Source organism: Meriones unguiculatus, chromosome 4 (assembly GCF_030254825.1).
Source record: "Meriones unguiculatus strain TT.TT164.6M chromosome 4, Bangor_MerUng_6.1, whole genome shotgun sequence".
Lineage (NCBI taxonomy): Eukaryota > Metazoa > Chordata > Mammalia > Rodentia > Muridae > Meriones > Meriones unguiculatus.
The window spans coordinates 87,093,564-87,110,675 of record NC_083352.1 but is presented as its reverse complement, the minus strand read 5'-3'; the positions used below and the strand labels follow the sequence as shown (position 1 = coordinate 87,110,675).

The following is a 17,112-nucleotide window of genomic DNA, read 5'->3' as shown; positions in this document are numbered from 1 at the left end:
ACCCCAGGTTTGCCATCTGTGTGCTTGTGAAAAGCAAAAAACAAAAGCCTCCACAGTTGTTTTGCTTTTTGGAGATGTGAACCTATGAAATGTACACGCTAAAAGTCCGTTGGGGGAAAGTAAGCAGGTGATCTGCTGTTTGGATAGTGGTCACTGAGAAAGTGACTTGGCCGAAGGGCATCAGGAGATAGCCCTTAACAGCTGTCGGCGCGCAGTCTCAATTTGCTCAAAGAAAGTTAGGCTGGCCAAGTGTGACCCTCGCTTGGCCGCGACATCCTGATAGTCATGCACCTTTTATGCCCACCGGCGGTGGGTCCTCAGCATGTTTTGCTTGTGTTCTTTGGGGACCGGTGCGTGGCTATTCCTGTCACTTCCATCGCCCCTCCGCGCCCTAGAGGGGCGGGAGTCTTCCCTTTCCTAAAGCCTTGTGCCCGCCCTCCGGAACGTCGTTGCTTGGGTGCGATTTTCCGCCCTGCAATGGACCAACCGGAAGCGGAAGTGTTCTCTGGTAGCGTCCCCTGCGGCGTTCCGGGCAGCAGTAGAAGCCCGGGAACTCGCCATGGAACACGTGACGGAGGGTACCTGGGAGTCGCTGCCGGTGCCGCTGCATCCCCGGGTGCTGGGAGCACTGCGCGAGTTGGGCTTCCCTCACATGACGCCGGTGCAGGTATCGGGCCCGCGGGGAAGCGAGGCTGAGCGGTCAGCCGCTCGAGTGAAGGCTCCGAGATCAGGGAGAGCCCGATCGGGGCCGTGCTACGCCTTCAGAACCTCAGACTTCGTAGTGACAGGCGGGTTCACAATGCCCTCGCTGGGGTCTCAAAGCTTCGTGCCTGTTCTAGCTGGGACTTCGGACAGTGGCTCAATCTATGTCCTTTACTTCTGAGCAATGACAATCACTTTTTTAGCATAGTGGGATTAAATAAATCCGGGGGGGTGCCCAGTGACTGTTACCTGTTGTTTCTATATGGGGGAAGAGAGTCTCCCTGGCTCAATTTATCAAAAAGCAAGCAAGCAAGCAAAAATCTCAAACTTTTCATTAAGGACTTGGTATGTATCCGGGTCTCATCTAGGCTCTGGGAACTTGACAGTCGTGGTAACTTTTCATGGGCCTCATTTTTTAGAGCAGGTGTTAGAGTAAGAACCTTAGGAATGGGGTAATTTAGCTCTTGCTGAGTGTTATGAAGGAACAGAAATAGACAGGTGTGGTGGACTGTGAAGGAGCAGGCCTGTGGGTGAGTTGTCATTATTCTGAGACCTGAAGGATCAGGACAGGCTTTAGTGTGACTAGGGGGAAGCTAATTACCGAAGAGAGAAATACAAATGCACAATGCACAAATGCCCGAGGGCTGCTGGTAAATCCAGTGCTTCCAGGAGCTGGATTCAGCGGTTGAGAGCCCTTGCTGCGCTTGCATTAGGGCCAGAGTTGAGTTCCCAGCGCCCACATTGGATACCTCACCACTGCTTATAACTCCAGTTCTGGGAGATCCAATACTCTTTCTTGCTGCCTCCCCCCCCCCTTTTTTTTGAGACAGGTTTCTCTGTGTAGCCCTGGCTCGATTTGTAGGCCAGTCTGGCCTCTAATTCTGAGAGATCCACCTACCTCTGCTTCCCAAGTACTGAGTTTAAAGGTGTGCACCAACCATGCCTAGAGTTTTTGCCATCTTGCATACCTCCATTCATGTAGTGTCCATTCAGACAAGGAGGCACATACAAATAAAAATGTTAAAACCCCTTAGTCTTGCTATATAAATAAATAAGTTAATTAAAAAAACCTCAGTCTCTTCAGTTCCTTCGTAGTCCAAGAAGGAACAATGGGAGTATCAGGACTTGAATCCAGGACTCCTGACACACTCGTCCTTTTTTTATAAAAATAGCTCACAATGTTTTTGTTTGTTTTTTAGACAGAGCTTTACTACTGTTGCTCTGGCTGACCTTGAACTTGATTTGCCTGTTCCTGCCTCCTGAGTGCTGGGATCAAAGGCATATGTCACCACACCTGGCTACAACTGGTCATATTTAATTCAACCCTTTGTGGTGACTGGTTTACTCAAGATACCCTTGGGGTATGATCCCCTGTGATGTTTGTCACCCACTGTGTTCTAGGACTTGAGTCTTTGCTGTGTGGTAGTGGTCTGATTTAGTCAGTTTTTTGTACTCTCTCCCTGCAGTCTGCCACCATCCCTCTGTTTATGAAAAACAAAGATGTTGCTGCAGAAGCTGTGAGTACCTCATGCAATACAGTCTGTCCCTTGTTCTCCTAGTCAAGTGGACAGTAAGCCAAAAGCTTTGTCCCTTTGCAGGTCACAGGAAGTGGAAAAACCCTCGCTTTTGTCATTCCCATTCTGGAGATTCTTCTGAGACGGGAGGAAAAGCTAAAGAAGAGCCAGGTTAGGTGGGCTGGCTGACTGTCACGGGGCAGGAGGGATCAGGCCGGTTTGGTATCCGAGGAGGCTGTTTTTTAATTTGTTGCTTGTTAAACCAAAGTCCATGCTGGAGTGCTCATGCCACTGGGGTAGTTTCTTGGTCTCCTGCGGATATGGTAGAAATGCCATTTTAACATTCATACTCTAAGTAGCTATCCTCATGTGCGATCTGTTTAGTTTATTGTTTTTTTAACCCCTTTTTACCCGAGGATCCAGCCCAGGACCTTGTGCTTCCTAGGCAAAGTGTTCTGCCATTGAGCTAAATCCCTAACCCCTCATTTTTGTGGCTTTTGTTGGTGATTTTGTTATTTAAAATGCCCTCGATGGCGACTGAAGAGATGGCTCAGTGACTGAGAGCACTTGTTCATCTTGCAGAAGACTTGAGTGTGGCTCCCAGGATCTACACGGGGCCTTACAACTTTATAGACCTCTAGTTGTTGGGAATATGTCGCCCTCTTCTGGCTAGGAAGCACAGCATGTATGTCCATGTTTGCAGACTAAAAAAAACGATCATGCACATAAATTAAGAGAAAAAGAAAAGCCTCCAAAGCATTGCCTGGGCTTAGAGTTGGGTGCCTTTAATCCCAGCCCTGGCAGGCAGAGGCAGGTAAGGCTCTGAATATGAAGCCAGCTGGTAAGAAATGTGAGAATACACGGACAGAGGGAACTGGAACCAGCCTTGCTAGGGCTACACAGTGAGTGTTTTATTTTCCTGTTGCTGTGGTAAAACACGATACCAAGGCAACTCATAGAAGGAAGGGTTTATTGGAGTTACAGTTTTGGAGGGATCATCATAGCCGGAAGCTTGGAAGCAGGTGGGCAGGGGACTGGAGGAGCAAGCTGAGACCTCAAGCCTTAAACAGGAAGCAGAGAGCAAACTAAGAATGGTGAGATTCTAACTCTCAAAGCCTGCTCCCAGTGACTTCCATCATGGCCACACTTCCTGAACCTACCCAAACAGTGCCACCCACTGGTGATCAGGTATAAAATGTGTCAGACTGTTTAGGATATCTCATTCCAACCACCGTTACCCTGTGTCAAATAAGGAAATAAATAAATGCCCGGTTCAGTGCTGATGTGCTGTCTGGTGTCCCTAAACACATGTTATGACACGCAGAGAAAACTCATGTCAGGTGATGCTTCCTTCAGGCCTGAGCTGCAGCAGCACTGGTGACCATGAACTCATCAGGCTGTCATTTGTCACCCACTTGTTTGTTGATTTTTTAAAGAATATTTTCATTTTATTTAATTAATTTATTATGTATATGGATGTTTTGCCTGCATGTGTGTCTGTGTACCACGTGTGTGCCTGTTGCCCATGGAGGCAGAAGAGGCCTTCAGATTCCCTGAAACTGGAGTTGCAGATTGTTGTGACTGCCATGTGGGTGGTGGAAAAGTGGCCCATGCCCTTAACCACCAAGCCGTCTCTGTGGCCCTATGCTGGTTATCTCTTTTTTTGTGATGTTGGTCCTTGTTCGTGGTAGACAAGCACTCTGACACTGAGCTGCCCTTAAAAGCTCTCAATTTGGCCATTGTGCCCTGAGACTGCTGAAAAAATTACAAATACTGTTTGAGGATGGAGGGTGCAGGGCTACTGTGATCCACCCTGGGGCCCGTGTGCTGCTGACCCTGTGTCCTGCCTTGTGGACAGGTAGGAGCCATTGTCATCACCCCCACTCGGGAGCTGGCCATTCAGATTGATGAGGTCCTGTCACACTTCACAAAGCACTTCCCGCAGTTCAGGTGATGGGTTACATGGCACTTGAGGGATGGGTGCTGGGGATTTCTGATGGTCTGGCTTGATATTTTTCCTGACTTGCTCCAAGTCCCATTTCTTGCTTCAGCCAAATTTTATGGATTGGAGGCCGGAACCCTGGAGAAGATGTAGAGCGGTTCAAACAGCAGGGGTGAGTCTGAGTCCCTGCTGCTGTCCCTGTCCCTGTGCTCTCAGCTGAGGGACCCTAGGATCATAGGAAGTGCCCTTGGGGGTCCCCAGAGGGTTTTCCCTGTCCTTCTCGATCACTTCAGAGGCTCGGGTTACCATGAGAGTCAGGGCAGGTGTGTAAATAACCTGGTGTGTGAAACATGTGGCACCCTGGGCTCCTGTTGCCACCTTGGGGATATTTGAGGGTGTTCTACACTGTGCAGATACACATTATAGGCAGCCAGTTGCAGGGGCACACCTGCCCCTCAGCCTGCTGGTCCAGCTCCTGCCTCTCCTCTCTCCTCCCTTTCCTTCTTTTCCACCCTCTCTCATTTTCTTCTTTTCCTCTACCTCCTCCCCCCTTCCCTGTCCTTTCTCTCCTCTTCCCTATGTTTCTCCCTCTCCCTCCTTCCCTATTTCTCATAGCCAGGATTTGAAACCTGGTCCTTATGCATACTAGACAAGTGCCATGTCATAGAGCCACCCCTGCCCCAGTCTGCTTTCCTCTTACAGTTGTGTTCCCTGATGCGGTATCTTGCCTCAGGCCGGAGGTTGGCCTGAATTGTGTGGGCCCTGTGATGTTGTATTGCAGTTTCTCAGCTGCTGTAGAAAGATGGCAGGGATAGCATACAGTGGGATTAAAGGGTGTGGCTGTGTGCCAGCAGTGAGCTTACTAACACAGGTGGCCAGGGCGGCCTGTGGGCTGGAACGTGCCCCCTCTGCCAGAATACTGGCCTTAGCTACATCCTCCTCTCTCAGCCCTTGCTGTTTTTACCCTGCAGCCACCATTCTCCCTGGGATCTAGATGGTTTTGCAGGGTGGGGACTTGGTGTGTTGGTAACTGTCGTTCGTATTTCTGAGATCCAGAGTACAGTGCTAAACTGGGAACTTTCTTTTGAAAGCGGGAACATTATTGTGGCAACCCCAGGCCGCCTGGAGGACATGTTTCGGAGAAAGGCTGAGGGTCTAGACCTGGCCAGCTATGTGAAGAGCTTGGATGTCCTGGTGCTGGATGAGGCAGACCGACTTCTTGATATGGGCTTTGAGGCAAGGTACGAGAATGTGGACTTGCCCGCATGTGAGTGGACCTGGTGGATGCAGTAGGCTTTCTGCATTGCTCACACCTAAGGATGGTTGTTATCATTTGCTTTTCAGACCTGAGCTGCTTCAACCCTTCAGGTTCTGTCACACATTTTTGTGTTTTTTTTGTGTTTTTTTTTTGTTTTTTTAAATTCCTGAGACAGGGTTTTTCTGTGTAGCTCTGGCTGTCTTGGACTCGCTTTGTAGACCAGGCTGCCCTCAAACTCACAGAAATCCACCTGCCTCTGCCCCCTGGTGCTGGGATCAAAGGCATGCACCATCACGCCTGGACATTTCTTTTATTTGTAAAAATTGAATCCATATATTTATTTGTGTTAACATTTGAGTTAAAGTGTCATTCTGTAGCTCAGGCTAGCTTTGACCTCTGGATCCTCCTGTCTTTGACTCCTGCAGATCAGGAGTACAGACACAGGCCACTATGCTTGGCTAGTTCCAGTGTTTCTGTTTTTGATTTTCTGATAGTATGTGTTTTCTTCACATTTTCTGTAATTTGGGTATGTTGTTCAATAAACAGTCTTTTGGGTATCATTCATAGTTTGTCTTTTAGTTCATGTTGGCTATTATAGGCTTACATCAGAGAGACCCTGAAGGTGTAAAGAAAGAACAGGAATTATAATGCTTTTATCTGCCAGTGGTGTGAGCTTTAAATGTCCTGATGGGTTCTCTCTCTGTCTGTCTTTTTTCTCATGGAGCTGATTTTTTACAGGGCTACCGAGCCCAGGGCTCTCCCATATGTGTGGTCATCACTGAAGGATATCCCTAGCCAGCTAGTCTTTTAATAGTTGATTTACTTTGTTCAGGATCTTATTCTGTAGCCCAGGCTGTTCTAGAAGTTAACCATGTAGCTTAGGTTGGCTTTGGACTCAGCAGCCATCTAGGTTCAGCCTCCCTCCCTGTGCACCTGGCTTCTCTGTGCTTTTTAATTCACATGTACATGTGTGCACTCTTTTCCCAGCATAAATACAATCCTGCAGTTTTTGCCCAAGCAGAGAAGAACAGGCCTTTTCTCAGCCACCCAGACACAGGAAGTGGAGAACCTGGTGCGAGCAGGCCTCCGGAACCCTGTCCGAATCTCAGTGAAGGAGAAGGGCGTGGCAGCCAGCAGCACCCAGAAGACGCCATCCCGCCTGGAGAACTACTACATGGTGAGCACAGAGCCTGCTGCTTTTCCTGCTGTGCAGCAAAGCAGCAAGGATGGTGGACCTGGGGGGTGTGCTCACAGCCCACCAGAAAAGTAAATGTAGAGATGTAGTGGGTGCTGCATGTCTGTAATCCTAGCGCTTGGGGAGGCAGAAATAGGTGCATCTCTTGAGTTCAAGGCCAGCCTGGTCTACAAAGTGAGTCCACGACAGCTAAGGCTACACAGAGAAACCCTGTCTGGAAAAACAAAAGAAACAAATAAAAAGTATGGATGTGTCGTTTGAGCAGGGCTCTGGGGGTCTCCACTTCATCCATAGACTGTCTATAGCAGGCATGGTAGCATGACAGAGGGCTGTTGATAGGGAGTTAACCCACATCAGTTCAGGATGTGAAGAGCCAGGAAACACTACAAATACCATGATGGCCACTGTTCCAGTCTTTAGAAATGTCTGAGTACAACTTTTAAACTGAAAAATATTTTATTTATTGTATAACCCCAGTAGGAAGTCATAGCCCTGGCCTTTGTGACAAGGTCAGCAGCTGCTGCCTGGGCCCTGGCTGGAAGGGTGAGCGGCCCCTTCCACTTGGAGCTGCCAGACCCAGTGCTGTCGTGTGCACCTGTGAGCACTCGTGACCTTGAGCTAGGCCCAGGTGATGTGGGCAAGGCAAGAAACTTCAGTCAACTCCCGCACCACTCAAGGTTGTACAGGGCTAGTCACCCTCAGGAGGGTGCCTAGTTTCCTCACGTGTAAAGTAGGCCTGTGGGTACTTCTGTCAGAGGCTGGCTGTGAACTCCTGTTTCTGTGAGTCGCCTGTAGGGGGTGCTCATCACCTGCTGTGGTTTGAATGCCCAAGAAAGACGGTAGGGACTGTGGGCTACTCTCTAGTCAGCTCAGGCAGCAACACCTGGCAGGTGCTTTCCAGTCCTGACCACAGTGGCCAGGCTGGTGGCACCTGAAATAAATGTTTCTAGTTTCTGAGGTCTGCTAAAGGCCAGAGAGCAGCTGTCCTTGCAGCTCAAGAGTCCCATGGAAGGGCACAGTATTAATTTTTCAAGCCTTCGGTTGCCTAAAACTTCATTAGCTGTTATTCAGAGCATGTGTTCATCTCCACCTGTTTAAGGGGCAGTGTTAAGAATTGAAAATGAGCCGGGCATATGGGTATAATCCCAGCACTTGGGGAGGCAGGGGCAGGTGACTTTGACACCAGTCTGGTCTACAAATTGAGTCTAGGATGGCCAAGGGTACACAGAGAAACTCTGTCTTGAAAAAAAAAAAAAAACAAAATAAAACAAGCAAAATGGAACGACTAGGCTGGAGAGATAGGTCAGCAGTAACAGGCACTTGCTTTTCTTTGCAGAGGGTCCCAGTTTGGTTCCTAGCACCCACATGGCTGCTAACAATTGTCTGTAAGTCCAGTTCCAATCTGACTTCCTTTTCCACAGGTACCAGGCAAGGACAAGGTGCACAAGGGCATGCAAAACACTTTGATAAAGGGGGGGGGGAGATAGGACAAAAGAATATTTTATGTGTGTTTGCCTATAGCATGTGTGTGTATGTGTGTGTGTGTGTGTCTGTCTGTGTACCCCTGTGCATGATGCCTGGTGCCTACAGAGATCAGCCAAGGGTTTTAGGCCCCCTGAAACCTAAGCCACAGTATGGGTGTGGGCGGGGAATTGAACCTGGGTCCTCTGGAAGGGTAGCCAGTGTTTTTATCCACAGGGCCATCTCTCCAGCCCATAATAATCTTTAAAAAGTTAATTTATTGTCTAGGCATGGTGGTTTACACTTTTATTCACAGACACCAGGCTTTTCTCTGTGAGTTGGAGGCCATCCTGTTCTATGTAGCAAGTTCCAGGCCGATCAGGGCTATATAGAAAGTCCACCCCTCCCCCCCAAATATTTAATTATTTGAGACAGGGTTTCTCTGTGTAGCCTTGGTTGTGCTGGACTCACTTTGTAGAACAGGACAGCCTCCAACTCACAGAGTCTCCTGCCTCTGCCTCCCAGAGTTCTAGGATTACAGGCTTGCGCCACAATGCCCAGCTTAATTTTTAAATTTATTTTATTTTTGAGACAGGCTGATTTCTAAACTTTACTATGTAACTGAGAGTGGCCTTGAACGCCTTACCCTCTTTCTCCCTCACAAGTCAGATCTGAGCTACCATGCCACATGAGACGAACTTGTAACCTTCAGTGTTAGTTTTGCTAACATTCAGGGAAACATTCACCAGGACTGAGTGTTTCTGGATGGGGCCTGGACCGAGCATACTGAGTAGGGGGATGGAGCTGTGTCCTCAGCAGCCCTTCAGGTCATCACACACTCATTTCTGGAAAGCTATGCTTTTCTTGTGTGGCACTTTCTGAATCTGGCCTCAGAGTCAAGCTTGGAGCTATTAAGTGTCCATTACCCTCGGACCCTCTGACCAGGCCTGGCTGACCCAGGCCTGGCTGAATGCTGGGTCTTGGGACCAGTTTCATTATATAGCGGTGCTCTCCGGTTTCACAAGCTAGACTGAACATCGGCCGCAGCCTGTGGTCAGACTTCTCTGAGCTGGGCAGTCTGTCTTGTTCTCTGAGCCAGGCAGACTGGTTGGTGGTTGACATCTCTAAAGTCTGTCTTGTTCCGGAGGAAATGGGATTCCTCAGACCTTCCAGGTGTGGGCCAGTGAAATGGCTTAGTGGCTGAACAACCTGGTTTCATTGTGGGTACAACATGGCAGATGGAGAGCCGACTCCTGCAAGAGAGCCGTCTACCCTCTGTGCATGTGTGCCCTCCAAATAAGTCAGTGTAATAAAGCAAACAGACAAACAAAGGCTGTGCCCGTGTACACTTGTAATCCTAGTCCTCAGGCGGTGGAGACTGGAGGACCAGGAGTTCAATGTTTGCTGCAAGACTTTGAGACCAGTTTGGGCTGTGTGTGTGTGAACTGAGCTATGGGGATTATTTTTACCAGTAATGTGATTCCTCCCCCTCCCATAGATGTGTAAGGCAGATGAGAAGTTCAACCAGCTGGTCCATTTCCTTCGGAGCCATCAGCAAGAAAAGCACCTGATCTTCTTCAGGTAGTCCCCTGGTCCTTGGCTGGGAAGATGGGCACAGTGCAGGGGAGGGTCTCACCTGTGTGAGGCTGAGGACTGGAACCCAGCCTCTTCAGCTCACACTGCAGCAATGGCCAAAGGCAGCAGTTCTTGCTTTGCTGTGTGGGCTCAGCAATGTCAAGGTTGATGTTTCTGTACCTCTCTCCACCTTGCCTTTGTTCTTGAGAGTTGTCTTGGAGCTTCCAGATGACCACTAGATGTATGGCCCTGTCACGTCTACAGTGAGGCAGAGAGAGCAAGAGAGGGGCAGAAGACAACATTCCTGCTTCCACCCTTTTCGTTCAGACTGCTCCTCTTGGGCTTCTGGTTATTCTGAGAAGCAGGTCAAAGAGCTGTTGGAGGCAGGGCTTGTCCTGTTGTCACAAGGCAAGACAGGAACATGTGCCTCTTTTGGCTGGGCTTGAGTTTCCTTTTTTGTTTGTTTTCTTTTAGGCAGGGATTCACTATAGCTCAGGCTAGCCTGGAACTGGCTTTTTCCTCTCTTCCTCCAGCTAATCTGATTTGACTTTTATACAAAAAAATTTGTGTACAAAGAAATGAATCCAAGTGGGTGCCAGGCTTGGTTTGTGTTGTAATTCCAGTGCTCAGGACTTGAGCAGGACAGGAAATTCAAACCTTATTTGGCTATGTTCCCTCAGGAAAGATAAAAAGGTGGACATGCCTCACAACAGCAGAGGCTTTTCAAAGCTTCGCCTTGTAGGGCGGATGGAGATGTGCTTATATCATCTGTCACTCAGTTTGCTCAGGTGCTTCCTGAGACTGTTGACACCAGAGCCCATCAGGTTGCTCTAAGAGCTGGTTGTCACTCCTGGTGTGTAAAACACCAATAACTATATCATCTTGGGACTCATGGTGACAGTGAAGAACTGCCAATGGCTCAGCCCAGACAGAGGTGCTGAAAGAGCCCCGAGCTTCGCAGGCAGTGTGCAGCCTGGTGTCCTGGGAGACGGTTGGGTGGCCAGTAGCGATGTGTGTCAGACCTCTCTGGGTGGGCCACTTGCTTGTGCTACAGGATGTCAGTCATCTCAGGACAAAAGGGGAAAGCCGAGTGAGTTGGTGGCTCATGCCTGCAATCCCAGCACTCAAGAGGCTGAGGCAGGAGGCTGAAGAGTTTGAGGCTAGCCTGGACTGTAGAGTCAAGCCTGAGCTATTTAGTCAGGTCATGTTTCAAAAAAAGGGGTTATTTGGAGTGAACGATGGAGTGATTGACCACGCCAGGGAAGGAGGTGACCTGTCTCCACGGGAGGTCTTATTTCGGGTGACCCTGCTGCGGCTTGCTTCTGTCCTTGGCTAACATGGTTTCAAGTTCCAGATTCCTGGGAGAGAGAATTTGCTCATTCAAGTGGTTCGATTGGCTGAGCTTTTAGGAATGGTTCTGATCTGAGACAGTGAAGAGTGTGAAATCCTTCACGGGAAGAGCCAAAGCTGTCATTTCTCCTCCCCCCACGCACACCCCCATGGTAGCATTGGAAAAGTGATCCTGTAGCCATTACTTTCTATACTATTTTATTTGGTTTTTTATGCCTTTTTTTTTCCCCCCTTCTCCACCCCAGTCCCTTCCAATACCCCAACACCAGGTAAGAAAGAAGAAATGTTAGTGGGGAGAAGGGGCAGAGTTCTCTTTAGCTACTTCCTGCTGGTTAGGATCATTGTGTTCCAGTCTTTGTTTCAGGATATCTCCAATTTCTTCTTATCCAACTGTATCAACAGCAACCAGGAGCAGCATGGGGGGGGGTGCATTAGCAGCCTTCTTTCTTAGAGCCCCTTCTTTCTTGGGGCCCTGGCATTTACTGCTTCTCCAGAGGCCTCAGATTTAAACTGTCTGCAGCTGTCAAAACCTCTCTCAGAGCCCTCAGGAGGCAAATGGTTTGCTGCTATGGACAATCAGTACCAGGCCCATGTCCTACACCTGGGATCAAAATAAAAACATGTTTACATCCACACCATGATCCTGCTTGCTGAGCTTTCTTTTTTTTAATTTAATTATTTTTTAATTATTTAATTAATTATTTATTTTTGCCTGCCAAGTATGTCTGTGTGCCAGGACACATGGACCAGAGCTACAGACAGTTGTGAGCTACTATGTGGGTGCTGGGAATTGAGCCCGAGTTCTCTGTAAGAGCAGCCAGTGCTCTTAACCGTGGAGCCACCTTTGCAGTTTGCTGGGCCAATTTTACATGGCAGGACTCCTTGTTGGCAAGTCTGCCTTCATTGTCTGGAGAGGGTCCTGATCTCATCTGCCCCTCCTGCATCCTTCCCCAGTTTTGGGACCCATGTGGCCAGTAAATGAGTGCTTTCTCTCTTCTACACAGCACATGTGCATGTGTGGAGTACTATGGAAAAGCCCTGGAGTCACTGCTGAGGAAAGTGAAGATCCTGTGCATCCATGGGAAGATGAAGTACAAGCGCAATAAGATCTTCATGGAATTCCGCAAGCTGCAGAGGTGAGTGGGCTGGTCATCCAAGGCAGCAGTTCACCAGTCACCCAACTCCTCAGATCTTGCACTCACCCCTTCTCTGTCTGTCTGGAGCAGAGTAGGACTCAGTTACTACATCCTTGAAGACACCCAGAGCCTGGTTTGGACCCTCACATGTACTGAGCTTAGGTCACTTGCTCAGTTCCTGGATTTCTCTGCTCCATCACAGGCCTGTGCAGCCAGGAGCCTCGTGTGTTCGCTGCTGTATCTCCCAGGGCCTGGCACAGTGGAAGTTTGTTGTATTACTTGCTCCTCAGTAAACAAGAACAAGCACAGCCGCTTAGCTTTGGGACAGATCCTCCTGTAGGTTGTAGGGTGCTGGCTGCACAGAGGGAACGTGTGTCCTGATGACCATAGGTGTTTGTTTTTCCTAAGCGTGGCTCCATTCAAACAGCAAGGGTACAGAGGCGCCCTGATGTTATCTTCAGGTCACAGGGTCACAAGATGGTACTTATTTTCTAGTGGCTGCTGAGGGCTGGCCCTCTACAGTTTTATTTCTTGATGGAAACACATGAATTAAAAATATTTAAGCCATGTGTGTAAGTACATGTGTGTAACCCCAACACTTGGAAAGTTGAGACAGAAATTCAAGTTCAAAGCTGCTCTGGACTACAGAGGATGTCAGATGTCCTTGTCTCAAAAGCAGTAAAAGGTCTGAGTTTGGCTCAGTAGTTGGTAGAGCACTTCCAAGCATGTGGAGGCTCTGGGCTGCAAACCTGGTCCTGGCTACCAGGGATCCTTGTTTATCTGCTCCCCCCACCCCCTTCTCTGTGCATGTTCTTGCATGTCTCAGTGTATATGCTCTGAAGTACTCGGGTCATGTGCTTATTTTTTCTTATGCGCATATGTGTGTAGGCGCATGCATGTGAGTGCAGGTGTCCCTGGAGCTTAGAAGATGACATCAGATCCCCCAGAACTGGAGTTACTGGTGGTTGTGAGTTGCCTATCATGCCGCATCATCTGCAAGAGCAGTATGTGCTCATAACTGCTGAGCCATTGCACCAGCCTCCTCCACTCCCCACTTTTGGTGGGAGTTTATAAAGGCTGGCAAGGCTATAGGTGGAAGAAAAAAAAAATCAGAATATTACATTAAAAACTATATCTGTTTCTGTGGGGAATTCCAGAACCCTGTGCTGCTGCTGTCACTGGGGTTGGCACACTGCAGGGGACAGAGAAGAGACGGCCTTGCTCACAGTGCTGCTTTCTCATTCCTAGTGGGATCTTGGTGTGCACCGATGTCATGGCCCGGGGAATTGATATTCCCGAAGTCAACTGGGTTTTGCAGTACGACCCTCCTAGCAATGCCAGGTATGTAGGGTATTGTTGCTCTGTCTCGGGATTGGGCTGAGCAAGAAGATGAACATGCAATGAAATTTCAAACATTTAATTCGTTTTTTTTTTTTGTTTTGTTTTGTTTTGTTTTTTGAGATAGGGTTTCTCTGTGTAGCCTTGGCTGCCTGGACCTTGCTTTGTAGACCAGTCTGGCCTTAAGCTCAGAGATCTGCCTGCCTCTGTCCTGAGTGCTGGGATTACAGGTGTGTGCCACTGCACCTGGGTTCCTTTTTTAAAAAAAAAAAGTCTCATGTGGCCAGAGATGATCTTAAACTGATCAACCTGCCTTCACCTCTTGAGTGACAGGCATGGGCTGTCACATCATGCTTAAAGTTTTAAAATCCAAGTACTATAACAACTGGATTAAACAGGAGGAGGCAAATGGCCAAATGCTTTTGATGTGGTAACAGTGGTGTGTTGTAGCAGTCAATTTCAGACAGTTACGTGGTGGCTCCCAATCATAATTCTGGTCTTCATGAGGCTGAGTTTAGGATGGTCTTCATGAGTTCAGTAACCTGGGCTGCTGAATTGAGACACTTCTGCAAAAGCATGTGTGTAGGGGGATAAATAAGGAAAAGGAAACCCTATTACTAAAGGTTCTTGCAGAAATGCAAATTGCAGAATATTGAAAAGAGCAACAGACTACTCTCAAGAAAGCTGCCGATCTCCCTCAGTGGCCACTCTTCACTCTTTCATATTTGGTTTATCAAGACAGGGTTTCTCTGTGTAGCCTTGGCTGTCTTGGAGCTTCTTAGATCAGGTCGCCTCCCTGTGTATATAGATCAGTCTGCCTCTGCCTCTGCCTCAGCAGGGCTGGATTAAAGGCGAGAGTACCACGCTTTTCCTTGCACATTTCCAAATGTCAAAGTTCCATTCACGTTCCTGGTGATGCTTTTTCTGACTCCTGTCATTCCAAGGCACTTTTTTTTTTCTTTTTTGGTTTTTTGAGACAGGGTTTCTCTGTTGCCCTGCTATTCTGGACTCCCTTTGTAGACCATGCTGGCCTTGAACTCAGAGATCCACCTGCCTCTGCCTCTCTGAGTGCTGGGATTACTGGGGTATGCCACCATGCTTGGCCAGGGCACTTTTCTTGATGCTTCTCAGTTTTCCTGTGACCTTGCTGTGTGACTTGAGGAAGCCCAGCTTTGGTCAGGTGTTCTCAGAGGCACTCAACTGTCCCTCATGGTCCTGTCTGCAGGGTCTGTTTCTTTGCAGCCCTTCTATGCTCACTGGCTGGTGGTTAGGTGGGTCCTTAGCTATGGGGCCTGGTGGCTCTCTGTAGCACTGTGTATTATTGCAAAAGCTGCTTGGCTGAAGCCTGGCTGTGCTCCCTGTCCCCCCAGTGCCTTTGTACATCGTTGTGGACGCACAGCCCGCATCGGCCATGGTGGCAGCGCCCTGGTGTTCCTGCTACCCATGGAAGAGGCATACATCAACTTCCTGGCCATCAACCAGAAAGTAAGCAGCACACTGGCCTGGTAGCTGATGGTCAAAAGGAAGGAGGGGCTGCAGACTCACCTGGGCTGAGCTGGGGAGGCATCAGCTGGCAGCAGCCAGCATCATGACTTACGAATCACCTGTTGTCACCCTTTCCAGATACGAGTGTTGTGTGTAGTGTCCTTTTCAAACTTACAAAGTTCTGATCTCTGCTCTAAGGACTGTCCCTGGGCTGGATTTAGGCCTGGCTCTTGATGCACTGTGCTGTCTGTCCCTGATTTATTAGATCTGGGGGACACTCCAATAAAGGGACTACTGGGATGGTGATACAGTGGTCTCTGTTTAGTGTCCCCTGCAGGAGATGAGCCTCCAGAGAAATACTGTAGACCTTCTGCCGAAGCTCCAGGCCATGGCCATAGCTGACAGAGCCGTGTTCGAGAAGGGCATGAAAGCCTTTGTGTCCTTTGTACAGGCTTATGCAAAGCATGAGTGCAGCCTCATCTTCAGGCTGAAGGGTAAGCTGGCACTTGGCTTTTTCTAACATGCTTTTCTTTTTGAAGCAAGGTCTTTCTGTAGTGTTGGCTAGTTCCTGCTGTGTAGACCAGGCTGGCTTCAGATTCAAGAGAGCTTCTTAACTTTGCCTACCAAGTACTGGGATTAACGTGTGCTACCATGCCTGGCATAACCATGTCACTTCTTAATTCTTTGAGGGTTAGGGTTGTGTGGTCTCAATGAGAAATGTGGTATGTTAGGGTTAGTGTTCTCTAAACCTTTCGAAGGAAAGGAGTCCTACGTAGGGCTCTGAGTAGATACAAAATGAACAGCCATTTCCACTTTGGAAGAAAAATGTTGCTTAAAAATTTCTAATTAGAGTGAATTTTTTTTTTTTTAAGTTTTTGAGATAGTTTCTCTGTGTAGCCTTGGCTGTCCTGGAACTCGAAGAGATCTGCCTGCCTCTGCCTCCCAGGGTACTAGGATTAAGGGCGTGCACCAGCACTGTCTAGTTCATTACGTCATTTAATTAGGAAACATAATGAAGAACCCCTGCACCTGACTTTGCTGTCTTGGTTGCTGACCGAGTTCTTACCTATCAGATCTTGACTTTGCCGGGCTTGCTCGTGGCTTTGGCCTCCTGAGGATGCCCAGGATGCCAGAACTGAGGGGAAAGCAGTTCCCAGATTTTGTGCCAGTGGACATCGATACCGACACAATTCCATTTAAAGATAAAATTAGAGAAAAACAGAGGCAGAAACTTTTGGAGCAAAAAAGAAAAGAGAGAACAGAAAATGAAGGGAGAAGAAAATTCATCAAAAATAAAGCTTGGTCGAAGCAGAAGGCCAAAAAGGAAAGGAAGAAAAAGATGAATGCAAAAAGGAAAAGGGACCAGGTAAAGTGTGTTCTTTATTCCTTAAACTCTACCTTTTGACACTGCACTGTGTTATGAGAAGAGCAAGGTGGCCTGTGCTTGTACCCCAGGTTCAAGGCCACACTGAGCTGTGTAGACCTTGTCTTAGCACCCTCTCTCTCCCATCTACTTTTGGGCCCCCGGTTGGGGCTGCTGTTAGCTAACCTGGAGCTCATAGGCTTGACAGGATCTGCCTTTCTTTAGAGCTGCAGCTGACAAGCATGTTGCTTCTTCTGTCCTCAGGGCTCTGATATTGAAGATGAGGACATGGAGGAACTCCTTAATGATACAAGGCTCTTGAAAAAATTTAAAAAAGGTAAAATCACAGAAGAAGAATTTGAGAAGGGGCTGCTGACAAGTGCCACAAGAACAGTCCAGCTGACAGACTCAGGGGCCTCAGGCTCAGAAGAAAGTTGACCTCAAAGACTCAGGTGGAGGTCATCTCCCAGCTGGTTCCACACTCTGGCCCTTCCTTACTGTCCGGAAAGCTGTCTGTCCAGACTGGGAGAAACCAAAGGACTGCACACTCCTGAATACCATGATCCTACAGTCTTGAGAAGTGTGTTTAGATTTTTTGAGTGTAAATAACAGATGTCAGTATTTATTTTGATTAATTGCACTTTTTCTGGGGTAGTCTTTGTGCTTTATCACAGGCTTAAAAATATGTGTGTATGTACATATATATACACACACAAACATACGTATTAAGAATTCTTACTTACCTTCTTAAAATAGAGAGTACTTACTCTCAGTCACCTCATTGCATCCTCTT

The 17,112-nt window shown here is 48.2% G+C and overlaps 1 protein-coding gene across 1 annotated transcript; it reads left to right on the top strand.

Annotated features, from left to right (window-relative positions):
* Nucleotides 1-509: 509 nt before the first annotated feature.
* Ddx55 (DEAD-box helicase 55) lies at nucleotides 510-16,950 on the top strand. Its single transcript, XM_021644160.2, has 14 exons — nucleotides 510-667; nucleotides 2,169-2,219; nucleotides 2,301-2,387; nucleotides 4,075-4,166; nucleotides 4,268-4,330; nucleotides 5,250-5,399; nucleotides 6,404-6,593; nucleotides 9,571-9,653; nucleotides 12,002-12,133; nucleotides 13,382-13,474; nucleotides 14,842-14,956; nucleotides 15,282-15,450; nucleotides 16,030-16,322; nucleotides 16,584-16,950. The coding sequence occupies exons 1-14, from the start codon at nucleotides 560-562 to the stop codon at nucleotides 16,755-16,757; spliced, it is 1,800 nt and encodes a 599-aa protein (XP_021499835.1). The 5' UTR covers nucleotides 510-559; the 3' UTR covers nucleotides 16,758-16,950.
* The last annotated feature ends 162 nt before the right edge of the window (nucleotides 16,951-17,112 follow it).